A 26,370-nucleotide genomic window follows, 5' to 3' on the forward strand; every position below is an offset into this window, starting at 1 on the left:
ATAATTGGTAGCTGAGATACCCAGTGATGCACTAAAAGCACATGCAGGCTGTGGTTATAATTCAGTTTGCAGTCTGAATATCCACGGTACAAATAGAGCATCAACTTCAGCACAAATACGAAGGTGTAAACGCAGAATGACCTTACTCCACAAGATGTAGCTCTCGCTATTACAAGTTTCCTAAGGGTGTGTTGCCAGGAGTTTAAAGCAAATTGGGTGAGACAGGGTGGGTAAAGAAATGAGGTCAAATGTAGGTGGATGCAGAGCTCTGGAATGCTTTAAAGCAGAAGTTGAAGAGTTTTTTGTGGACATGCGTGGCACAGACTTCTGAGCCATGGAACTAATGATGCTTGCTTGCTTATAGTTCAGTCCATTTACTTATGTATGCGCTATAACTCACTGACCTTAGTGTCCTCCTCTCACAGGCAGAGAAAGGCATTTACTTTGGCTTGCTGGAAGTACAGTGTGTTTCTGCTGGTGCCTGGTAGGTATGGGTTGATGCATTGGCTTCCTGCTGGTAGCCAGCGTGCAATAGCTGATCCCCACTGCCCTGCTTGGTGAAAATGTTGCCTTATTTGATGGGGTGTCCGAAATTTCTCAGAGGTTTCTGCACAAACTCAGTAATGGCCAATGAGTTCCAGGTCTTTTGGTAGTGTTGAGGAAAAACAAGTAGGCATAAGTATGACCACTTAAGCTTCGTAAGTTCAGGGATCTGTTTGAAAAACTGGTAGCCAGGGTAGAGAATGTGCAGTGGAAACAGTAGAGTACAAGTAAGAGAGAAATAGAGATGAATTTTGCTGATAATTTGTCCCTTTGGGCAAAAGTTTCATTTTTCCCTAGCATATCAATTTGCAAGCGGTGGTTTAATCCCCATCATTACACTGAGTGCTTTACAAGCTTTCCCCAATGAAGCACTGACTCCTGAAGAGACTCAGCTGGAAAGATTTGTGTGCGGTGTGAGGCTTTCCATTCCTCTCACAGTTTCTTAGTCTCACTCTGCTTCACTCACAGGGCATTTTTTCATGAATAGCGATGACAAAAGTTGGCTCATCATGGTACTATCTCCTAGTTTTGTTGGCAGGAAGGGGTCTCCTTTGTACCTGGGCAGACTTGGGGCACTGCAGCACTGCTGGCAGTCCCCAGCCCTACCCTTTGCACAGTGTACCAGTTCCTCTTCTGGAGCAGGGGTGCTGCCTACAACATGCTTTGTTGTGAGGAGCTTTTCTCTACAGCAGTGCCATCACCATGTGTTTAACATGTACACACATCTGCCTTTTTTCTGAAGGTTGTTATGTACCTGGCAAATAGTTTATAAATACTGTGAACGTGCTAACTTCAGATAGGGTCTTTTTAATTGAGTACTGAGAACCTGTACCCCAGCATGCATTGTTTTATTCAGGTTTGAAGTAATTCAGTAAGGAAGAGGTAGGGCATTTTCTTGTCAGTACTTCTGGGAGGTGCTGACTAAACATCCTCTTCCTCCCCCTCATCCCTGCTGAGCACAATTCATATTCCCTGTCTGTGGTCTCCTCCCCTCCTCTCCCTCGCATTTGTTGGCTGTAATCTGTTTATGGAAGAGAGGTTGTATTTGAATGTGCTTCTGAGAAGCCTGTGTGACCTTCTTTAAAGCCAAAGGACCTGCCTGCTCAGGCTGTCACACAGGAAGCAGCTGAACTCAAAGCCAGACCGCTCAGGCTTTCACCTTGTCCTTGGTTTCAGTCTTGCCAAATGTGGGACTTTTTGAGTGCTTCCTGGAGCTGTGCTGTGAACCAAATCATGTAAAAGTCACGAATGAAGCTCTCCCCAAGAGATGAGAGTAAGGAATTGTCTGCCTGTTTTTTACACAAGAGCCACTTGTTTGTGTAAACAATTCTTTCTTAACAGTTGATTGGAAGTAATTTCATTTATGTACTTCTGTATTTACTTTCACAGTAAAGGATGTGGCATTTTATTTTTCTCCATTTCCTTTTGTAAGCATACTTTCATTTTCCTTTTTGGCATTTGAGCTCTCTTTGCTTTTTCTTCACTCTTTTCTGCCCTCCTTCAACAAGAAAAATGCTCTTTTTCTCCTTTCACGATGGATAATGCATTTTTCCTTTTTCACTATCACTTTTCAGGTATCTGTTTCTGTTGCTTTCCATCCCTGGCTTGTCATCTTGCACATCAGGTTACGTTGATACTAATGCAGTTTTCTGGTTTCTATTTGTAAGGCGTGTGGGACGCCAGTCTTTCAGAGCAGCCTGTTTTGATGCATTGGCTACAATTTCTATTTTTGTTGCTGCCTGTTTATCACTGCAAGTAAAGACGAGGAGAAATGGTGCCTATCCTGACTTACTTGAGGATGAGTCATACCGCCTAATGTACAGACAGATTTTCAGCACTTGAACTAATGAATTTTGGTCATAATACCTGCAACAAAACACCTGATGTCAAACTTCTGGTGAAGTCTGTTTTTATGAACCAGATGCCATGGGAGATCAGTGAATTATAATGAAATAATTAGTCGCAGCAACTAAATAAGTTACTTCATTGTGTCGACACCTTACTCACAAGATAAGAGCACCAGCAGGTTGTTCATCTCAGCCTTGCTCTTATTTTTGAACTGTTGACCAAGTAAAGTGAACGCGCTCAGAAGGGCGTTGCTGTTGCAAGTCAATGATTCCTAAAGACTTTTCTGCTCAAGAGTTAGATGTTGGGTGGACTTGGCTCTAGAAGTCATTTATCTTACAGAAGCACCCAGATCAGAGGCTTTTCGAGTTTGCCCCTGAAAGTAAGTAATGTAAATTAGTGAAAATCTGCAACAAATAATGAGCCGTCTCTCCCGTCGTCTTTTTAGTCATTGTTTTTCTGGAGAACAGATAATGGTAGCAGTAACGGGCGTGTGAGACCAAGAACTGACCTTACGTGTTTTTTTTTAACTCTTTGGAGTAAAATCTGTATTTATTTATTTATGCTCTATTTTTATTTGCACTCTTGTATAATGAGTGTACATACGTGTGTAGATCTGGCAAGGCTTTGACTTTGGCATGGAATTTGATGCTCTTCTTGAGTATAATTTCTTTTTATATAGTTTCAGGATGCATATAGCTTTAGTTCAGCATTGTTTGCAGCAAAATTATCTTGTTGCTAGCAAAATGGGGTTCAGCTGTTGTCCGTATTTGTATTTGTTCCTGCATATGGTCTCATTAGAGCTTTAGGTGACCCCACAGTGGGCCAGCTGAACTTCCTTATTTATCAGAAAGCAAACACTGTTCTACTAGGTGAGCAAGTTGATTGGGCTTATTTTTAGGTGTGATGACAAGGGATGGGACAGACTTCATGACTGGGGGAGAGGAGGAAGCAGGAGGGAGCGTCCCCTCTGATGACAGCAGAGCATTATATCATTTTGTCTGGCCACACCCGTGGCAGCGTAGTTAAAGACTTAAGACTCTTGTGTGTTTGTCCTGTCCTTGCTGAGTAGCACTTTCCTTCCTTAGTTGGAAACCTGCAGGCAGACTTTTCAGGTGTGGGTCAGAGTCCCGATGACGAGCCTCCTAGGACAAACAGGGCTGACTGAAGTTCTCTTGGATTAGAACTAAAGTTTACCTAGAAACACTCTTGAAATACTTTTTCCACTATTGCCCTCGTAACTGTTTTAGCAAGTGAAAGTGTATAGTTCTGCCTCCATCCAGAGTAGCTTTTGTACATTCAGTTAACACTGCTTTTTTGTTTCCCTTCTCTCTTTCGTAGGCAGACAAACAGAACGCAGTGCAGAATGTGGTGCTTGTCTTGGGTACCCATGGAGACCTCACTTGGATTGCAGATTGTGTCAAATATAAGGAAAAGATGGAGATGGGAGGTAGATGTACTTGCTAGGGAAACACTGGCAGTTATTGTACCAAAATATCCTTTTGAGCTTTTTATGACAATAGAATAGGTAAACAGGGTTCGGATAAACCCTTGTTTGTGAGTAACTGCACTTGGAAGTTGCATTTCTTAAAATTGGAATTTACTTGAAAGAAGAGCTGTTCCGATATACAGGTTTACTTGTTGAGAGTAGAAACATCATCCCAGTTCTTGTATTTAGGGATTGTCTTAAATGCACACATGTCTAGTGCCGCCTACATGACGTGAGAAAAACACATGGTTGATATTAATCTCATGTATTCTTGTGAGGACTTTGTCTCCTCAGCTGAAACTCATGCTTAAAGGGAGGAATTGGGAAGCTTACCTTTTCTAAAGCTTTTATTCACCTAAGCCTGTGTTAGTAGTGTTGTACTGTTTCCTGTACGTACTCTCAGCTTTGGAAAAATTGGTCAAAAATAACTGATTCCTGAAATTAAGCAAGCAGTTCTAAAAATTGTGTGCTCAATCAGTTCTGCTGTTTGCCATCATCAAAGTAAACAAGTTATCTGTTCCAAATTGGCATTTGGAGATGTGGGAATCCAATTAGAAGTGTGAAGCTGTCATAGTTGAGAGGCAAGCATGAAAGTTAAGTGTTTTTCTGTAAGCAGGAACGTTTGTTCCATGAGAGTGGCTGGACAGTAGGGAGCTTGTTGGGGGGCATGATACAATGAGGGGTAATACCGTAACAGCTTCTGGATACATAACATTTCTTCTATGAAGTCAATGGATTTGACTTTGGTCCCTGCCCAGCTTGGGCACTGCTCAGGGCTTTCTCTGTACGCAGTGCTAGTTCTGCTTTCTCCCCAGTCATTTTGAAACCCCTTTTAAGTATGTTCTCCAAATACTCTTAGGTCTATAAAATGCGTGTTGGGATACGCTTAATGCCTAATGCTGTGATGAGTGGGAAGATCTGCTTTTGTGAAATGACAAAAACTACAGTGTTTGAAGTGGTATTTTTCTAAATATGGATCCTTACCAGAGACATTTTAAACAGCTGTGTGAATTACATGGCCATGTCAGAAGTGTCTACAATTACAGTAGTACTTCAGGTAAATAGTTGTCTAATTTAGTACCCCTTTTGGGAGAAGATAAGAAACATGTTTTGCTACACAGAAATAGAAACATTGAGTTTCCAGTCCCCATCCTATATAGAGAACACAGCTTACTTGGGGCTTTCTCGTCTATCTGCTCCGAAAACATACATGCTGAAGGCAATCCAAACAGTTGTCTGAAAGCTGTTGTAATTGCTTCTATAAACTTGGATTAGGGGTTTTAAAATACCCCATGGATTCTGAGATATTTACAAGTCCCTGCCCAACCTCTGATGGAAGAATACATAGCAAGATAATAAAAATAAAAAATAAAACAAGATCCAGAGCAGTAAACATGTTCAGATAGCAAAGTGACACAGTGATGATGCACTTGGTCAGCCCGCCCTTTTGAGGATACTGTCTCACCTGCATAAATGAGCACTTGGCTGCCAGACCCTTGCTGCTTGCCTCCAGGAGCTGGAAGCACCTTTTCAGAGGTAGCTGGAGGCTGGAGTCCAGCTCTCCGAAGTGCTTTTGGGAGAATTTAAAGCCTAAAGAAGTAGTTAGCATCCCCACCCCTTGATAGATAGGAAGATGTTTTACCGTGCTTTACCTGTGATGGCTTGATTCATTTTCGGTGAAGCACTGTGTTAAATAGCTTTTCTAGGGAAGGACTTGGCTACTGGCACACAGCTGTGTGCCAAGGTATAGGAGCATGAGTTGTGAGCACTCTTTCTCAGCTGGATAAACACCACATAGCCCAGCATTTTGTTGTGCTTATACTTGGACTGAGATGACTTGTACACAAATTCAGCTTCGCTTCTAATCACAAGGAGACTGTGTGGCTGCAAGGAAGCCTGAGATAATGCTGGTGACTTTGTCATTGACCTCTTGATTAAGAAGTAGGTAGGACTTGACGAAGGACGCTCCTCCAAATTTGAGGGAATTGAAGGGACAAACTCGAGGTTCCTGCAGTAGTTGTGAGTCAGGGACAAGGAAGAAGTAGGGCAGGAGAGGAGCTGCAAGAAAGAAAACAGAGCTGAAGGGGCAGCGAGAGTAAACAGGAAGGATACGGAAATGCATGTTAGGGAAGAGATTGGGTGAAAATAATCAAAATCAGGTTTTTGCAGATGGAAGCAGTTGGTCTGGAACATTGTTCAGGTGCATTTGAAAAAAGAAATTAGTAATTCCACCACACTGTGAAGCAAACGTCATACAGTTTTACAGGTATTTGTACTTTTGCTTGCCCTCTGAGTAAGCCAAGATGTGTGGAGCTGTACTTTTTCTGTTTTGCATTAAAACAAACAAAAACCACCCGTTATACTTAATTTTCTAACTGTCAACTGTTTGCAGACAGCACTGCCCAGAATTACAACGTGCTCCGAGCTTGAGCTGGGAGAAAGAAGTTTTTGTCTTTAGGGTTATGGCTCCTTGTATTCCCCGGGGTTAGGGCTTAACCATAGGATGAGAAATGTGGGTTGCTTTTAAGGAGAAATGGGTTTATTGTAAGTGACTCCAGAAGCAGACTCTGTATAAAGAATAGCAGCTATTTAAGGTTGCAGTAATAAACATGGTTTGTAGTGTCAGTATTTACTATCTCTCCCTCTCTGTGTATATATATTATGTTTTTCCTTTTCCTTTCCCTAGCTATGTTAGTTGTCTGACCAAAGCTAAGTGTTAGTGTTGTTTCCTGGTCTTCTGTGCTGTTCTGTCGACTCTGCCCAGTATAAAGACAAATAGTTCCTCATGTTTTCATTGCTATTTTTGTTACTGTCCAGTTCCAAAAATTTCCTCCAAACATAGTAAACTTGACTAAAATAAGGTGTCTATAGGTGGACTACCACACATCTAAAACAAGCAAGGAAACCCTTCCTTCCCACTTCCTCAAGTTGAATAGATGGAGAAGAATATACTGCAGAAATAGATGGGGGACAGAAACTAAAAAAATCCCCATATTTACTTTTAATAGAACAAAACTTGTTGCTTTTGCCTGCTTGTAAGCTGTGAGGATGTGTTTTTAGTTATTTAAGACAACAGCTGAGGTGTTGAAGTGGGGAGTTAAGCTGCTGGTGTATTTTTGGGGGCTTTTGTAGAGTTCAGGATGCTTAAACTCTTGTGTATGCGATTGAGCAAGTGCAGTTAGTATGCACATTTACTGATTCTCTGTGATTATTGTGCATCAGGCCGGGTTCCCTTCATTGCCATTTAAAACAGGTATCTTCCTTTTATTGGACTCTGAAGACACAGAAAGCCCTGGATCCCTTTTTTGCTGTTCCTCTGTGTTGTGGCTATTGGTTCTGGTCTCCCATCGCCTTCAGGTGGCGGGAGGGTCATGGCCTTGTCTCAGGCTCTGCTCCTGCCTGTTCCCTCCATGTTGTGCCCATGGCCCAAGATGTGTCACTGAACCTGTCTTCAGCCAGCTTGAGGTGCCAGCTCAGGAATCTATCCATCCCTTGGGGGCTGCATATATCACTGATTCTGTGTCCAGTGAGACTAGTTGGAGCAGGTGCGTCAGATACCAGTTTTGGGTCTGTTTGTGTTGCCAGGCCTCAACTCAGTTCTGCTCTCCAAAACCATTTTGCCTCATATGTGACTGGGGTTCAGACTGTATAGCCTCTTCTCAAACAAGTGGTTGTGTGCTTTAGGGCTGTCTTACAAGTTATCTGTCACAGCCATGCATAGTTCTGAAGACTTTTTCCAGAACATCTGTTAGGAACAAGTGAACAAAGCAATTTTAAGATATGTTTTCCAGATGTTCTGGATCTGTACTGACACAGCCCCAGTGGAGACAGCTCTGCTCAGCTGTGGAGCACCCAGTAACAGAGCAACTCTCATCGCCTTGAGGTATCTCTCCGGGGACTGTCTGTCCCAGTGCTTTCAGAGCCAGTCTGCCTGCATCTCTCCCCGCACCCCCATGAGGGGAGCAGAAATCAGGGAAGCAGTATAAGTAGCTGCTTTTAGGAAGACATGGGAAGGAAGTAAGCAACACTTCTCATATGGACTTGAGAGGTCCAGGTCAGGAGAGCAGGCTGGAGCCATCCAGCAGCAGAAGCTACAGTGAGAGCCTTGCTATCTCCTGCTTTCATGGCGTTTCCAAGGTGGAGAGGAGTACCAGTGAGACTGCCATGTTTGCTGGGATTTGGATCTTGCCCTAACTAACTTGGATCCAGCCAAATAGAATCTGTGATTGCTTGATGTGGTCTTGTCTCTTTTGAAGAAACATATGTGTCTGGAATACTGGGCAGTGACTCAGTTGTTTCATGCTCGTTCTTCTGTCCCTACTTATTTTAAGACTTGCCTGGAGGTGAAAGAGGTGTTGCCTTTTAAAGGTGTATTTTACTCAGGGTGGAATTCCCGTGAGATGACATCAACGCTGGTCACACAGCTGGGGAGTCAGCCCACTTCTAACCGGGGCTGCCTTTGCTGACATGGATGCTTTCGGAGATGGAGCCTGTGGCACAGAGTTGTGTGTAGCTGTCTGGGAAGCAAGTTTTTCCTGACTGTAAGTGCCTGGAGTAAGATATAATTGAGACAGCTAAACTTGACTTCTTCCTGCTCTTTCTCCCATAACCCAAAACCCAAGTTCCTCAACCACATCTAGCTTAGCATCTGTCCTTTTCTTCTCTGAATTGATGTCCTTGAAGGAGTATAACGGAAATTAGTTCATTACATCGCATCGAGAGGATTTCCTGTTGTTAAATCAAGCAATATTTCGCAGTCAATGTTTCTCCTCAAGAAGTTTCGATTTAGAAGGTGAAAGGTAACCATACTGTGTCAGGTCAGTAGTGCATGTAGCCAAATATTCCATCTTCAGAAGCAGCAGTGATTAGCTGTCTAGGGACAGCACGTGAATATTGCTCACAGTCCTCCTCCTCTTCTAGCTTTTGGTCATTGTTAGAATCTGCATCATCAGCTGTTCCTTCAGTATCTGCTCATGACCCTGAGGTAACAGCTGGCAAGAAAATTCTGCAAGTCAATGTTGATGTTATCTGCTGTCATCAGGTTTTTGTGAGCTCTGAATATATTCCACCTCTCCAATTCACGTTTGAATCAAAGAGGCCTGGCTTCATCAGTCTTCTCAAGAGATGACTCCTCTGTGTCTTTAATCCTTCAGTTGTCCTTTTCTATACCTCTCTGAATTCTGCTGCTTGCATATGCTCGTCTCCTTTCTAGATATCAATGCAGTGCCTTTACAAAGCAGCAGAATAACTTTGTCTTCTTTTCTGTCCAAACCTGTTGATGTCCGATTCAACAATGGCTGAGGTCCCTTTTTGAATAGTAAATTACAGTATGGAAACACATTTGACTTTTTCCTGGTATTCTTTCACATTTCTGCACTGAAGCTCACCCATCAAACTTTGCTTGTGCCTTCAGTTTTGTGAGGCCCTTTCCAAGTTCATAGCCTGCCACTGCAGCAGATTGCCTGAAAATGCTTAGCTTTGTCTGTAGACTTTGGTAGTTCAGCTGTGATCTTCTCTCCAGGTGACTGCAGGTACTGAACAAAATGAGTCCCAACAGTGCTGCCAGCTTAGCACCGTCGCTGATTCTTCTGCCTATTGGAAAGTTGGCTATTAAGTCTTATCCTTCCTAATCGTTAGCTGCTTTTCTGTCCATAGATGGACCTCTCCTGTGTAACCAGGCAACTTGATTTCTTGCCGTATGCTATTAAAGAAGCAGTCTAGGCTTTCTGAAAATCCAAATATGTTTTCTTTGGATCCCGTGTGCCTGTCTGCTTGAAGTGCCAGCACTCTAGTGGGGCAGGGTTTCTCTTTGCCAAGACATTACTCGCCTTCATCCAGCAAACTGTATGTGCTGTGCCTTTCTCTGCAGTTTTGCCATGGGAAGAGGTGACAATTTATCAGTCTCTGACTTTGAACGCTCCCACCAAAATCTACTGGGTTAATTATGAAAGAACATGAAAGCATAAATGTGAAGTTTCACCCCCTGAGTCATTAGACCCAAGAGCACAGGTTTGGAGTAGTGAGAAGTGAAAACTCAGTTACAAACAAAGCAGTTCTGCAGGTATTAACTGTTCTGCTATATATCATATTAGATCCAAATTAGGCACATGCCTTCACGTACGTATGTGATTTACGGTTCTATTAAGTTAATACTGTGTATATTGCTCTTGAAAATAACAACCCAAGCAAGCACTGATCTGTTCTTAATGCATTTGCCCTTAAGGTAACTGTTCTGAATAGTGGGAGTTCCCTGCTGTGGCTGATGAACCCTCACCCCTTGCTGCTGTTTGGTTTTGATTGCAGTTCTAGTGGCAAGGCTGGTTTCATTTTCTTGCCTGATCCTGGTCTTTTTGGTTCCCTGTGCTAGCTTCTTCTACAGCTGTGCTCTGAACCCCATCAGTGAGATGATCCAGACTTAAAAGTATATGTTTTTTAATGAAAAACATAGCTTGGTTTCCTTCCCAGATTTCTTCATTGATGTTTATAGTGCAGTCACCAACAGTTCGGGTAGCGTGATTTTAGTGAGTGATGAATTACGGTAGTAAGAACAGGAATAAGCTGCTGCAGTGTGTGGGAGACTTTGTAATCTGACTTTGCTACCAGAGGAAAGCAACATGCCATGTGTAAAACCACTAAGTTAGGAGCCCTACTCTTGTGTTTCATACAATATACTTTGCAGTTGTGGGTACTGTTACAGCTGTGGGTTGTTGCATTACTTTGGTGAGGTGAAGCTACCTTTTTGTATACAGTATTGATATTTAACTGAGAAAATGCAATAAGCAGTGAACGTTCACTCATTGCCATGTGGTATAGTAATAGGATATTGCACTCGTGTAGTTTTGTTTTACTTCAGAAATGCTTGTGTTAATAACAGTAAGTCATTATTGGTCAGTCTGAGATAGCAGATTGCTTATCTGCTTCAGGTGACCTTCGTGCTACATTCAGATTGTCCTCGTTGATGCAGCAAGTTAAATAATGGACAGTAAAAGAATACATGCTGGTAAACCTGAAATACATTGAACCAGTTCTAACTCTGCTTGGAGGGACATTATAGTACAGCTGCAGAGCCTTTGTGTTGGAGATGGGTCAATAGCTGTAAAACCCTGAAGCTCAATGTGGCTGATTGGAAGCTTGCAATTAATAGGCGTCTGCATACTAAGGAATTCTTACTGTAGCAAAAAATCCTATGGAATGTTTTATTTCTCATAATCAGACTGTCTCAGGATGTGATATGATACTGCACAGTACGGATTATTTTTTTTTGAGAGATGGATTGTCTGAGTTAATGTTTTGTGTTGAGCATTGGTTGAGATGTTCTCTCAATCTGGATGTGTGTACCTCGCAGACAATGTTGCATTGATCTGTCCTGCCTGTGGTTTCTGTGGGGACTTCTCTATCTCACAGAGCAAACGATAGGGGGATGAATTGTGAAATTGAAAGAAGTAACTTAGAACCATTAAAAACCAGTATATGCATAATTTACTTAGGTTTGAAACCACTAGTGTGATATTCCAGGGTGCCTTTTTTGCTAAACGTGTGAAAATCTGTTAATGTCAAAAGAGTTCTGCTAACAGATGTTTTACCTAGTAATATTTCTCAGATTAATGCAGAGAGCCAGACACCTCACTCATTTTGTCTACAGTCAGCTTGCAGAGTCTATATGTAAGGAATATACTCATATCCTGGCCACAGGTCTTTCCTAACATCTCAAGAAAATAATTCACTTATTGGTTTTCAGAAATGGCCATGTAGTTAATTGGACAGCACTCCTTTGGTTACTGTATAGGCAGCTTTCTGCTTCCAACTCATAAAGGTCGCAGGGCACTGCAAAGACCAAAAACATATTTCCCTCAGGATAATATTTCTAATTCTGTGATAAAATACCCTGCCTTTCTGCTCTTCTGACACAATTCCTTATTTGGATTCTTCAGTGATGAAGAGAGATTCTGACTTACTTTGATTTATTCCATAATTGCGTCTATATGTGTACTCTACAAGTATGATGACTGTTCATTTCTTCATGCAACTCTTAACTTCCTGGGGAATAATTCTTCTTTCTCGGTGAGTGATCTAAGAGTAAAGACAGATGAAGATCTGTCATTGGGATAGATGATGACCACTCATTATGAGCCTGTCTTTGAGTAATTTTAGTATTGCCACAGTGTTAAAAAAAAGGTATGAGTTTGAGTTTGCGTATTCCTCAACCTTCTAATTTTGAACCGCCATGTTGACCCCCCTCTGATGAGCAAAAAAAGTCTAAAGGTTTTTCTTTGTTCCTAGTTCCTATCTGCTGTATGAACTGTTAGGCTTAGGATTGGATGAAGCTTAAAAAAAAAAGAAAAAGAAAAGAAAAAAAGCAGTAATTGGATTAAGAAGTATATCATTTTCAGGTCATCTGACAGAAGAAATGAGTCCTTTGAAAAGCTGTTCTTCCGAGTTCTGAAATTGCATGCCAACTCAGTTGCATTTCACTCTTTCAAAGAAAATACTTGGAAAAGAGCTGTTTTCTCCTTAATTGCATTCTGAATTGCAGTTTCATTTGTTTTATCAAGGATCTAAAGTGAAATATTAGAAGCTTCCTTACATGTCAGTGTAAGGAGAAACAAAATCCCAGGTTCAGTTTTTAGCAGATAAAGGGCCATTAGTCTTTTTTTTTTTAAGAAAAAAAGTCTTTATTCAGAAGAATGCTTTTACTAAAAGAGGAAAGTGTACTTTATAATAATTTTATATCTAAACTGCAATACAAAGAGAATTTTCTGCTTTGTGTGTGTGTGCCATAGCTAAGATGATGACTGTCATCTTTCCTTTGCTGGAGTCCTTCAGTGATAAATGGGGTTTTGCAGTCATTACCTTAGCTGCAGTGCCTGGCTTCAACCACCATGAACTTTTTTGAACAAAATTGTCATTATTTGCTACTGTGTGTATTCAGATTAAAAGAAATTCAGCTTTTTGCCAGACAATCATGACATTGCTGTACTTCAGTGATGTCATTTCTGCCCGTTCAGAAATGGTTGTCCTGCTGCATGGAGTGTCTTTGGACCTTGGGGTGGGTTTGCAAAGCCAGAAAAGAAAATGCAGAGAACACTGCCTTGGGCATGGGAATGACCTGAGCCACACATAGGTACGGGCTGGGAGAGTGTGCTAGGATGGCTGTCTCTACAAGCTCATCATGTTGTACACTCTGCCTTAACCACTTGCCGTTTGCTGCCATATGAAGTGGGGAAAATGGGACAGATGAGCCTGTGCTTTATGTGCTTCCAGCGTCTTGAATCTTCCTAATAAAGGAATTGCGTTATTTAGCACTTCATTTGTTTGCCACTTAATGTCTTCAGAGGTAGGTAAATGCACCCTTCTGTGACGAGGAGCCTTAAGACTGTTCCTCTGTCTGTAGTCTTGTATATGGGTGCCTGCTGTTGTGCTGAAAGTAACCTCCCTAGTTGGATCAAGATTATCATCATCATTATTCTCCTATCTCAGCAGCGCTAAAGAAACAACAGGCTCTGTTATCTTCTTCTAGAAATAGGAGTCCTTTGCCTGTACCTTCAATTGTGGCCTCATAATGCCTAGACTCCTAGGATGGGGAGTACGCGTAAGGAAGAGCAAGCAGTGTTGAGACCTCAAAGTCTGTTTTCGCTTTCCTCAGAGATCAAACTTGTAACTAAGAAGACTTGCGGCGCTGTTGGCAAGGCAGCCTCAAGTGCTTTCAAAACCTGTAGAGTTTTGACACAGCAGCACTTGAAAAGCCTCCACTTCTGGATAGGTCTGCAACTCCTGCACAGGCCTAGATATAATTTCTCAGCATTTACTCTCATGAGTTTTTAGGTTAGTTTTCTACTTCGTATTGCTTGTTTTCTGCTTCATATTATCTTCAGAAGCGATACACTTTTAGTCTAGTATGGAACAGTAGAACTGGTTTTGTTCATTTTTTTTCTTATTGTTGTAAATGAGAGGAAGTTTTCTTAAAACAGCACTGTTCTTCTTTCCACGTTACCAGAAACCTGCCTCTATTTCAGGATTTCAAGCTCCAGCAGTCTTCCTTAACGAACAATTACAGGAACACTGTTGAGAACCTCAGTGGTATGTTTAGAGCTTTTCTCCCAAAGCCTCGTGTGCTGGCAGGAGGGAATCGATTCCCCAGATGGCTGCTCTCATTCCTACAGAGAGAAACATTCCTTTTGATTGTGGCTTCTCTTTGTGGAGATTCTCATTGTGTGGGATGTTGTTTTAGTAAAATCTGTATATTACAATAAAATATTTGGAAACATCTGCCACAGTTTAAATTACACTATTACTGGCCTCTCACTGAAGCAGAAATTCTTGTTAAAATAGGTTGAGGGCTAGAGCTGCCCTTCTGTGCGCAGCCCACAGCTCTGCCACAGCTTTGAGTCTCAGGATATGGTTTTACGTTGAGTGATGTGTCTGAAGGTGCGTGCAGCAGGGGATGGTCCTGTTTACCCTTCTTCCTCTTGTCAGACCTAACAACTACGTGTCCCCAAGACAGCTTACTTCGGTTTGGAGATGGGTTTCTTTGTCAGGTCAGTGGTTAACCTGACTCATCTAAGGCTACAGGATTGCCAGACTCCCTGTTGCAGGAGGAGTGAAGGTGGGAAGTTGGACCACTGTTCTAGACAGTAGCCCTACTTTAATTAAATGATACAGATTTAAAAGAAGGGGGGCTATAGTTCATCTACTGAACTTAAATAGTCATCTACTACGGTAGTCATCTACTGAACTTAAATCAGAAATGCCTGATATTTAGTTTGCTTACTCTTCTTGCTCTACTGTTTTCATAACTTCAGGGGGAAAAAAAACTTGCCAATGATGGAGAAGTTTTGCAGCTAGCTTCTAAATGCTGCCTCGTCTGTAATAGGAGCTCCTTCACCTAAGCTATGTATTTCTGCCAGAGAGAGTATCTATAATACGTTGATGGCATGCTTACAGTTTCTTAATGTTGAGATAATGTCCTACTTGAATTCAAAGCTGTCTTCAACCTAAGCTGACTTGTTTCATCTTTATGATGTTCTGTATTGTCATTATGACCAGCACATAGGCTGTATAGTCTTAAGGGCTGGTCTGCATTCTGCAGCAGGACCAGGGCAGTGCTGCACAGCTTGGTTTTGCTCCCTTCAGGGGTGACTGATATCCCTTTGACTCTTCAGTTAGAATTGAACTGGGGATCACAGTTCAGTGTGGGGATTTCAGATTAGCTCCTTGTTTGATCTGTGCTATTTTTTTCACTGTACATGTTTCCCTATGCCTTTTTTCCTACCCATGAAGGGCGTCAGTTCTGAACAGCTGGCTGTTTTCTTACTCTTGAGAGTTAAAAGGTATCAAATAAATACTTCAGATAACCGGCTTCATCTGTCTTTCTCTTGGGATTTTGGCTTCTGTATTAGATTCCAGATACCTGTTTCTCACTGTGATTTCATCCTCAGTCTTATTAATGCCATAGGTTGGTCTGTGGTTATCTGGTGTTGTTTTCCTGGCCTTACAGGGAATAGTGTGTTAAGTACATACTGTGTTCTTCTCCTCTGTAGGGTAAACTTGGAGAGTAAGTGGCTCCTTCACTTTGGTGGCTCCCAAAGCAGTCCTGCTGCAAATCCTTTCCTTGAATCTCTGCTTCTGCTTCCTGCTACTTTTGCTCTTTTTAGTATGGTTCTGATCTTCATGGCTTTTTTTCCTTACCTTTTTTTTTACCTTCACTTTTTTCTCCTTCTTTATTTTTGGCCTATTTCCTTTTAGGTATTTTCTTCCTTCCTCCATCCTCAAATAACTGTGGTGCTTGCCTGCACCAGCTGACCATTATGTAGTTTCCTCTGGTGAGACCTGCTGTCTCAGCCCAGCTTGGTCAGTCGATGTGCTGTAGGCCAGCCTGCAGTTCTGGAAGAGGAGCTTTCTTTTCATCCGTAGAATGGCTTAGGTTAGAGGCGACCTTAAAATATCACTGAACTCCAGCCCCCCTGCCATGGACAGGGTTGCCACCCACTACATCAGACTGCCCAGGGCCCCATCCAGCCTGGGGGTGGGACATCCACAGCTTTTCTGGGCAATCTCTTCCAGTGTTTCACCAACCTTTTGAGTATTTTTTCCTAACATCCAACTTAAATCTCCCTTCTTTTAGTTTAAAGCCATTCTCCCTTCTTCTATCACTATCAGATCATGTAAAATGTGTGTACCCTTCCTGCTTAAAAGCTCCCTTCAAGTACTGGAAGGCCTCAGTGAGGTCTTTTCGGAGCTTTCTCATCTCTGTGCTGGATGAGCCTGACTTCTTCAGCCTTTCTTTGTAGAGAGGTGCTTCAGCGCTGCCATTGTTGGTGTGGCCTCTGCTGGACCTGCTCTTGCAGCACCGTGTCCTTGTGCTGGACGCCCCACAGCCAGTGGTGTGCCTGGCACAGTGGGCTCCTATTCATAGTTGATCCTTGGCACCACTGTTACAAACACGATTGAAGGATTTCTCATTTAAACCCCAGTAGAAGAGTGGAGACTGCCTCTAAGATGTATTAAGATGTTCTTAACTCATGCAATTGCATCGTAGGGAGCTCTTTGGTGACTTAGAGCTACCGCATGCAGGGGTAGGGTTAGAAACCTCTTAACAGATGCTGAGAAATAATGAAAAGGGAAAAAACAAGGATAATGCCTGTTCCTAGGGATCAGATATGTGTTTGGCTAGGTGGCGTACCTGTGTTTAACCTGTATCAAATCCTAGAACAAATGCAGTTAAAACCCAGCTGGGTAAGTCCACAAGTAATGAGCCTCCTGATGAACGTAGTTAGCACAACATGGTTATGAAGGGCTTACATCTCATACCAGAGGGGAAGATTGCAGGTCTTTCAGGAATTCCCAGGAGATGTGTGCTATTTATCAATTGTTAGCCTTTCAGGGAAGGGAGGGGAGGCGTGGAACCACTGCCAGAGCTGTCAAAGCAAGTGTATCGGTGGGTGTCCGGATTGAGTGTCAGCTGTGCTAGAAGTCGCCAATGGATGCGTTGAGGATCAGCTGTTGAATGGCACGAGCAAGTGTGTAAATACGATCCGTTTGTAACTTGGGGCTCTTCAGTGCCCTGTCAGGGCTCGGTTACAGGGGGGTTATAAGTTATTACGTGTCAGCTGAACTGCTATAGTCGTCTTCGGCAAACGTTTGCTAAATCATGATCCCTGATGATGTAAGAGGGAGGAATAACTAAAGGAAACTTCAAATGAGAGATCCTCTACTGTATGCACTTTGGGGCTTGTCTGAGTTTCTCAGACAGATGCAGTATAGCACAGATGTTGACTGATAAGGCCACAATAATTACTGTGCTGTTTCCACGTACTCCCTGCCCTTGCACTTCTCACTCTGCGTGTAATCTGTAAGCTCTTTGGGGCAGGAATGACCTGACCCGAGATTATTAAAACAGGCACTGTTACGATCGCTTTAGTACTCCCTGCATAAGCTGTAGAATCACCTTATCTCAATGTAAAGTTGATCTATGGAGCCAAGCAGCGATTGTGGAGTGGGCTTGTCTGCATATGTGTGTGTGAGGTGGGTGGGCAGAGAGGAGAACAGAGAGAGGACTTGCTAAAAATAGCTGCTAATGTCTGCCAGACTGCTTATGAAACACCACTAGCAGCCACTGCTAAGATTACCTTAATTGTATGTTTCTGTATTTTTTCCAAAGCAGAGGTTTAAGCATTCAGGTGAATGCTTTGTTTAGTCCTGGGAAAAAGAGATTCTTTCATGACATAGGCAGATAGTAGGTTAGGTTTTTTTCCCTCACCTCGGTGTGCTCACTGTAGCTCGATAAAGCTCTTTAGCTTAGGAATTTACTGTGCTGGTCTGTTTGCCATGCTGGGAGGAGTGCTTGGAGGAAACTGCCAGAGATGGTGAAGCCAGAAAGGTGTGGGCACTGGCTCACATAGCGATAGGAAGGCTTTGGGAAAATGATTTTTCATTTTGACACTGAAAGTAAATCTCCCTTTGAATGCGACTGCGTGGTTTACCCCACTGTGGGGTGATGACCTGCTGGGACTTGGTGGTGGCCACCCAGCAGCTGGCTGCTGCATTCCCCTCTGCTACTGTTGGACCCAGAGGAGTCATCTGATGGCCAAAGCGATAGGGTCAGAGCTAACTCAACAGGGCTCTTCCTGTGCTTTTTCTTCCCTGTGGGTTTTATATTGTTAGAGATTGTTCTGAGTCAAGCTTCTGCTGGGGAAGATGAGCACACTGCAGTGTGAAAGTTGTGCTGTGTTTGCCTTGACTTCCTTAGTTAAGACTTAGAAGCCTGTAGAAAGTAAACGCCTTAGGTCTTAATGTGACCTTGCAGTGACCGTATAACAAGAGTATCGTGCGAATGTTCCTGGAGCTGAGAAGCATCTTGTTGTTTTTTAAATGCTTGTTTGCAGTCTTCATCGTTAAGCTTTCAAATAGGGTAAATTGAACTGCCCCTCTAAAATAGGGGCTTAAAATTCCGGTGGCATTTGGAATGATTGGACTGAAGTGTAGTAAATCTAGATGCTGTTACTTAGTTAAATTTTATCAGTGGATAAATAACGGGGTTTTATCAACAAGTAAATAATAGGAGAAAAACTGTCCCCGCATCTCTTCTTGTTCCGTGTGACATACTGACCTCAAAAAGGCATGGAACAGAACACTGAAGTTGTACACTTGTTCATTTTTTTTATAATGAAGTTATTTTGCCTTTCTGGGCTGGTACCTTGTATTTTTATAGCAGTGTCATAGTGTGTATTACAGTTTTGGTGACTTACTTCTGCCTAGTATTTACTTTTTCCTCCAGTTTTTAGTTATATCCTGCAGAAACTTAGCATTCTTTACTTGGAATTTGTGTGGCCATCTTAGTAGTTCACCAGCAGGTTTTGAGATGGTTGACATCTAGAAAGCTTCACTAACATTAGGTGCAAGTGGAATGAATATATATAGATATAATATATATATACACACATATATATTCATATATATATATATTTCCTTTGTTCCTGTGTGTCCAGGTGGAAACAAAGGCAACTCTGAATTCAGAATGGAGTGCCTTAAAAACCTGAGTGATCTTTGAGTGGCTTGGCAGTTGCAGCTAAAGTTGAGTTGAGCTGACACATAATTGATTGCAGCTATAGTCTGGCTATTATCAATAAAGTCAAAAGAAGAACTGTTTCAGCTTTTCGTCATTTATCACTATCTTTTATTTATTATCATTTGTTGATGATTTTTAAACTGAATATGGATTTTGATTACTATGGAAAGCAACATATTCATTATTGAGCAATGACACTGTTCCATGGGGGCCATGGAGAACTATGTGGTCTGCATAATACAACGTAAGTATTGAATGTTTGTGGCATTCTGAAGACCTAGAGAGATCATCGTGATTGTCCTGTGCAGGCTTTCTTATTTCAAGCCTGGTAGTTATTGCTCAGCTACGTCGTGAGCTTTAGAAAACATTCCAGTCTGAAATAAAATAGCGTGCCACAAAAATCACACTAGCTTTCAGAGTCTTTAGAAAATTCACATCTCTGACATTTGACTTCGCTCCAGTTCTGTCCCAGACTTGCAATTTCTGTTTCTAATCTTTGCATGTGATATCTTCACCTAAAGATTAGGGTCCTCACTGAAATTTCTATTCCTTAAGTATGTATTTTAGGTATAATGCTCATTCAGTTTTCTCTCTTAGACTTAAATTGGTTGATCTCTTAAAGTCTCGTTCAAAGGAATATGTCTTTCTTACCTTTTCTTATAATGTCTGTGGTGTCTTTCTGAACCTCTAGGGTTTTGAATTATCATTTATGAATTCTAGTCACCAGAAATGAACGCAGTAACTTTTGCATAGATGCCAAAGAGGGAAGAGGAATTTATTTTTCTTGATTGTTTCCTGGCTGATGTTCCTTTTATGTATCCACCTTAAGGATTGCTTCATGTCTCAGTAGCTGTGTTCAGCTTAGGTTTTGCTTTATGCTCCTTGCTTGCTGGGGTGCTTTTCCAGGTCCAAGTTAATGCCTGCACTCTTTGGGTTTGACGACATGGCCCATTGCCTTGGTTCCTACAGCCCATTTATGCCTGGGTTTTGGCATATCAATGAAGGCAGCTGCATCTTCATTGATCTCTCTGCACAGCTCTGAGTTTTGTGTTGCTTTTCTTTCAGGCTGGTGGCAGAAGTGGCAAGAAGACCAACAGTTAGTGCCTTTGGGACCTCTACATAGTTCTTCTTAGATCTTAGTTATGTTGAAACTTACGGCCTAATTGTAATTTGATTAATAATCATACTTCTTCATGTATGCTTGTTTCTTTGTTAATGTAGGAGGCAGTAATTCACACACCCCGTAGCAGTGCATTTGTATCAGTGCTCTTTTTTTCTCTTTTCCAAATGAACCTGCAGTCTGTGCAGAAATGTGGAGCCCAACGATCTAGTCTCCGCAAGCCATATTCCTGCTTCTGTACCACCAGAATAGCTGATATGACACTTGATCTGGAATTATCATCAAAGATATAGGGTCATTATTACCTTGGTCGTTCCATTTGTCTTTTTGATTCTTCTGTATTATGATTGCTTTCAAAAATCAGCACCGTTTCTCAGCTAGCTCTTCTAAAGTCCTTGGACTCAAATTGTGAGATTCTTCTAATCTTACATAATGTCTGATGACTGTTCTTTTCTTATGGTATTCAGTTTCAGTCAAGAGGTCAGATGACATTTCCTGTGCCAAAACCAGTATGCAAATTTATTGAATGCTTCTATGTTCAGTGGGGATGATTGACAGATGGGTTTTTGTTTGGTGTTGGATTTGAGCTATTTTTGAAATACAGGGGTTTCCTTTTGCCTTAGTACTGAAAAAATGTTTTAAGGATACTATTTTAGACCCCTTACTTTGAGTTTTTCTAATTCTGTTGTAGATTTATGTCTATCTTCTGCTGTCTCCCAGTAGGTAATGTTCATTCATTTCCCTGATGAAGGAAAGATACTGCCCAGTAACACAGTTCAGGAAAAAACCATAATTGTATTTTGTCCCCTGTACTTGCTCATAATTATTAGCTTTTACTGAAATTAACCTTTCACAAAAATGTGCAGGGAATCCATTTTACTCATTCAGATTACCTATCTAAGTATGAGCCGTATAACCGTGATGTGGCTGCGGGCGCTTAACCAGCTATTGATTTGATCAACTTCTTTCTGTCAGTGAAGTTCCACAAAATTTCCCATCCTGTGTGCAGGAGAGTAATTAGAAAACTGTCATCTAGAGCTGTGACTTCTGCTGATGACAGCATTATGATCTCAATCATGTGTTGTTCACACTGAAGGCTTTCAGGACCTGAGGACTTCTAGTCCTCCTCCTTTCACAGGTCATTAACGGGTATCTAAGTAGCCAGGAGTTTTGTTCCTTAGTGTAATCTGAGGGACTGCATCACATCTTAGCAGATGACTTTTCTTGTGCTTTCTATCAAGGCATTTTTTTCATGGAATATTCAGATCCTTTGACCTTCTCAATTAAGCAATGAGTGAAAATCACCGGTGTGGTTCTGATAGACTTCCATAGCCCCTGGTCGCTCATGTCCTCTAAGCAGCGGTGACAGCTGCTGGTTGTAACCTATTGCACTTGGCAGGGGCTACATGCAGCGGTGTAGTATTTCCATGGAATAGTGCCTGTTTGAATGTGTTGAACATGAAGCATATTGAGAGACCACGGGAGGGGAGCAGTCTACAATATTGACTTAATATTGAGCAATATGTTCATAGGGAAATGTCTCTGAGAGTTAAAACAGATCAATGGAAGTATTTGAATCGAGCGGAGAAAGATAGCTACGTGACCATAGACATTAGAGAGCATGATTTAGGTGTGTGAGGTTTTCTTTTAGGTCTGGGACACCTCATGAACATCTAGTGGGATGACTACTGTGCTTGGCAGCAGGGAGAAGGGTACCAACTGGAGGATAGAAGGAAGATCAGGTGGGTAGAGTTAGAGGGAAGGGGAAATGGAGGAGTTTGTAAACAGCACAAGGAACTGAGGTTGAATTTGAAGTAGGAAGAAAGCAGAAATAAACATCCTATTAATTCTTTGTTTCTACCCTTCAAAATATATGAAAGAGAAGGAAAATGGATTATATGTAGTTCAAAGAAGTAAAGAATCATAGATCTCTGACTATGTGTGCATTAGTGTGCATCTGTACTGCTCAGTCAGAAGTTAAACAGCTGAAGGGATGTAGAGCAGACATAACTTTGGACTTTCTCCAGGCCTATTCATTAGAATGTATGGTAGGAGTTGTGATCAATAGCAAAGGAAGTCTTTCATGGTCTCTGAGGGTTGAAGTGAATTTTATTGACTGACAGCTATGTTGAGTCACTAGCAAAAAGTCTACGTGCAGGTCGCTTGCAGCTTTGTGCTGCCGGTAGGAGTCTGCAGCTGATGGGATATTTATATGAGGAAATCCTTGTCCAGTAGTTGAGTCTATTGTCTTACCTGGGTAAACATCATGTGGTGCTTTGTTTTGGTTTGTTTGGGTTTTTTTTGAGAAGTGCACCTCTTGTTCCTAAACTATGTGATTGTCTCATTGCAGTAGCACTGATCCAAGTTCATTTGGGTTTAACTGGTGAATTGTACAAACAAAATGCAGAACTTAATATGAGGGCTGCTCTGAAAGTAGTGCCTCCTATTTTGTTATGTTGGCCCACAGTGTCAGAGGTGGACATTGGTGTTATGGCAGTAGAGGTTGAACCTTCCCGACAGTATTCTGTTCCATGTTGTTGCTATGCCACAGATGGCAGCAGAGGGGCAATGTGACAGAATAGCATCTCACATGGAAGCGCAGATGAAGCAAAGGTATGGGATTGAATCCCTCCATATGGAAAAAATTGCGCCTGTTGACATTTATTGATGCTTGCTGAATGTTGATAGAGCACAGTGAGATGGTGGCTGGAGTGTCTCAGCAGTGACGACAGCAATGGAAAGCCACGTTCCAGACAGCCATATACAGCAGTCGCACCACAAAATGAAGAGCATCTTGATCAGCTCATCCACGTGAATTGGTGGATTGTGATCAGGGAACTGTCTGTGGAGTTCAGTATCTGCTTCAGTGCTTTGGGAACAGTGGTGGGAATGTTGGAATATCACAGAGTTTGTGCCAGATAGGTCACACAGATGCTCACAAATGAACAGAAAGAACAACGTATTCAAGTTTGTCAGGACCTATTGAACAAGTGCGAGGCTGCAGGTAGTGGTTTCCTGGGTTGCATTGTTAGCAGTGATGAGAAGTGGTGTCAGCACTATGAACTGGCGTCAAAATGGCAATCCGTGGAGTGGCGATGTGTGAATTCCTCTTGGAAGAAAAAGTTCAAGACACAGCCCTCAATGGGTAGAGTCCTGTGCACTGCCTTTTGGGATAGGATTTCTTGGATCGCAGACCATGAACTTTGACTGCTACTTTGCCATGGTGACTGAGCGAAGTATTGGTCACTCAAGAGAAGAAGAAAGTCTTTCGCTTGCAACATGGTAACACCAGGCCCCATAACTGTTTGCAGACCAGAAAACATTGCCAATCTTGGCTGGACTTTCCTACCACATCCACTGTATAGTTTGGATTTGGTACCTTCCAGCTTTCATCTGATCGAGCCAATGAAAGATGGGCTACATGGGCAACATTTTCCTAGCAGTGGTGCCATTGTAGCAGCTGTGAAACAGTGGGTCACCTCCACTGTGCAGATACTGACAAGTGTGTCATGCAGGCTGTTGTTCATTGCTGGCAAAAATGCACAGCTAATGGTGGTGACTGTGTTTAAAAAGTAGTGGGTTTTTTGGCTGAGAACTTGCTGTTTCAAATAGTGTTATTGCGCTCTTTGTTTCTGTTGTAGTCTCCCTGGAAATAAATCAGAGCCGTTACTTTCAAAGTGACCTCCGTGTGCTCAGCTTCTTTTTGGGTGCACAAAATGAGATCGGTACCTGAGTTTGAAAGGGTGAGCGATCATGGTAAAGTAGAATGATGACATGAGCCATGCTAAAATTTTACTAAGATGCTGGAAAACAGAGTTTGAGAGTGCCATGGTGCTTTAATACTGTTGTCTTGTGAGTGGAATACATTCTTTTCTTCCCCAAAACTGATTAGTATTCTCTGATTTTAAAGCACTAACTGTACCTAGTGCTCGTAATTTGTCCAATTTAGTAGTTGTGGTGGAAGGTGGAAAGTGAGGTAGAAACATCAGTGCATTTGGGAATTAGAGCATGTGGATTTTGTTTTCACTTGCACATCTGTGATCCGGCTTCTGCAATAACCTCTTCATCAAGAGCACCCCTAACTACTACAGAATGGATGTTAAACACCTGAATGGCGTGGGGAAGTGGCTTTAGGGTTTGGATGTACCAAGTGAAAATGCAAGTGCCTTAAACTAGTGGCTGTTTAGTTTTACTTACGCTTCTGTCCTGGATATTAAAAAGGTCTTTTACTTAGATGATGGTTTTACGATGGTATGAATCTGCATTTTTGTTGCAGTGTAGCAAGGTGCCCTTAGCACCAGAAGTCAGCTTGCTGGGACAAACAGTAGAAGCTGTTCTGATGTGAGCTTTAAGAGCTGTAATGTTTGGCGTTTGGTCCTTTCTTCCTTCCTTATATTTTCAAGTTAATCTTGTAGACCTTCTGCAATCCAAGGCGTTGAGAACATTGTGCTCACCGAGCCAGTGGGGCCACCAAGTCTGACAGCCTGAAACCCAGTAAGAGGCAAAACAGATGAGATGAAAACTGTCTCTGCTTCGCGTTGAGACTTGCTGTGATGTGATGTTTCCTGGTGTTTGCTGTTGGGAATCTCAATTTGGAGATAGTGAAGATTGCTGGAGATGGGTGTTTCCTCTCCACCAGCTTTTGTCACACTGGGGCTAAAACCATATTTCCCAGAGTTGTTCCAGCAAGCTCATTTATATGCTGTTTGGCTAGCAAGTTAATTCTTGCTGTCCAGACATTAAGAATTGACATACACGCTGAACCAGGTATGGGCTTCTGAACACTGTGTACATGAGTGGCAAAACTGGCTTGGGGCTCCTGGATGCTACTGCGATACAAGCAACTATTATCTGTATGCTTGGAGAAGTAGCAAGATGTTTGCTGTTTGAGATTAAAGCTGTCAAAAGCACAGGGTGAATTTTACCTCACAGTAATTTAGCTTCGGATATTCTCTACTGTAATACAGCTGAAACTCCAGCAGGGTAATTCTTGGAAGTTTGGAGTCCTTACGGTGCTTCACTGAAAGAAGGAAATGGAGAGAAACATCTAGGGGGCTTAATGCTCAGTAACATGCTGGTAAGGAAGCCAAGCAATTCTTTGGTTAGGCAATTAATATCGGTGCTTACGTTTTGAAGCGCTGAGTATTTTAATGAGTTTAGGTGGGAGTTGTTTTTACTTGTGTTTAAAGGAAACCTCATGAAATTTCTCATTGGAGCTCTGGAAAAGCTGCAGCAGAGCCAATTGAGGAAACGCAGGGCTTGCTCTTGTGGTCCAGGAGATCCCAAAGTAGCTTCCAGCACTGAAGAGTGTCCCTTAAGCAGCTCTCCTGAGGCCAAGCACTTCACATTTCAGTAGGAGTTGCCAGAGATGAGTTTCCTTCTACCTCCAGAATCTGGTTCTGGGAGGGCTGGGAATGAGCCTCATTACTTCTAATCTCAAAACCCCAACCTTGTGACCAAGCCTGGAAAAAAGAGGCAGGGAAGCAGAGCGTTTAGCTTTTAGATGACAAGGATTCCTGCAGGAACACAAATGTCACCTATTCGTATACGCTCAGTTAGAACGTTAATCAGAGGAAGTCAGGCAAATGGAAGTGGAAGGCTGCTATCAGAATTATACTTTCATTTTGTTTACCAAATAAAGAAATAAATAAAATTCAGTGCTCTTTCTCTTCTTTGCTTCCATCCACGTGTTTCTTAAAGTTATCAAACAGGAGGGTTAATTTTCCATGCAGTTTTACTCCGCTTTCCTTTTATTCTCCTTTCTCTCTGAGCAAACGTTTATCTCTTTTTCCCTTTTTTGCTTTTTGTTGCTTTGCTGCTTTCTCTGCAAATGTGCAAATCTGCTTTTCACCTTGTGAATATTTTGGAGGGAGGAATCTATATATATCTGCTGTGTATTGTTTGGCAAGTAATTGTCACTCCTTAATGTTCTTTATAATGCAGTAATGTTCTTTTTAAATTTGTTTGTTTCGTGGAGCAGTTGGGTGCATAAAAGCAAACAGTTTGTAAAGACCTGAAAGGTAAGAGATGAGTAACAGTTAATGTGAATTGTTCAGGAGCAAATAATGGCAAACCAACCCACTCGTTTTGTGCGTTTATGGATGCAGAAGTAATAGCAGATGTGTGTATCTTGACTTAGACATTTTCGAGTTCGTTTTCCCATGAGCAGCCTACGAAAGTAATGGACTACTAGAAATCCCCTGAAAGGGGAGCACAGTTGTTTGGCTATTTTGTTTGAGTGTAATATATGGTTCAAGATAAAATGTTCTATTTACAGGTAGTTACAGGGTTTCTGCAGATTCTTTCAGC

At 42.0% G+C, this 26,370-nt stretch overlaps 1 protein-coding gene across 4 annotated transcripts in view; it reads left to right on the plus strand.

The window, feature by feature from the left end:
• Positions 1-26,370, plus strand: part of GSK3A (glycogen synthase kinase 3 alpha) — a 142,049-nt gene that overhangs the window by 23,763 nt on the left and 91,916 nt on the right. For 2 of the 4 annotated variants that reach the window (XM_046913697.1, XM_040707270.2), the window contains exon 2: positions 3,730-3,838. The exons of the other annotated variants lie outside the window; for them this stretch is intronic. In XM_046913697.1, coding sequence (XP_046769653.1) covers positions 3,730-3,838 — 109 coding nt within the window. The remainder of the gene's footprint in view (positions 1-3,729; positions 3,839-26,370) is intronic. 4 annotated transcript variants of the gene reach the window in all.

Source organism: Gallus gallus, chromosome 1 (assembly GCF_016699485.2).
Source record: "Gallus gallus isolate bGalGal1 chromosome 1, bGalGal1.mat.broiler.GRCg7b, whole genome shotgun sequence".
NCBI lineage: Eukaryota > Metazoa > Chordata > Aves > Galliformes > Phasianidae > Gallus > Gallus gallus.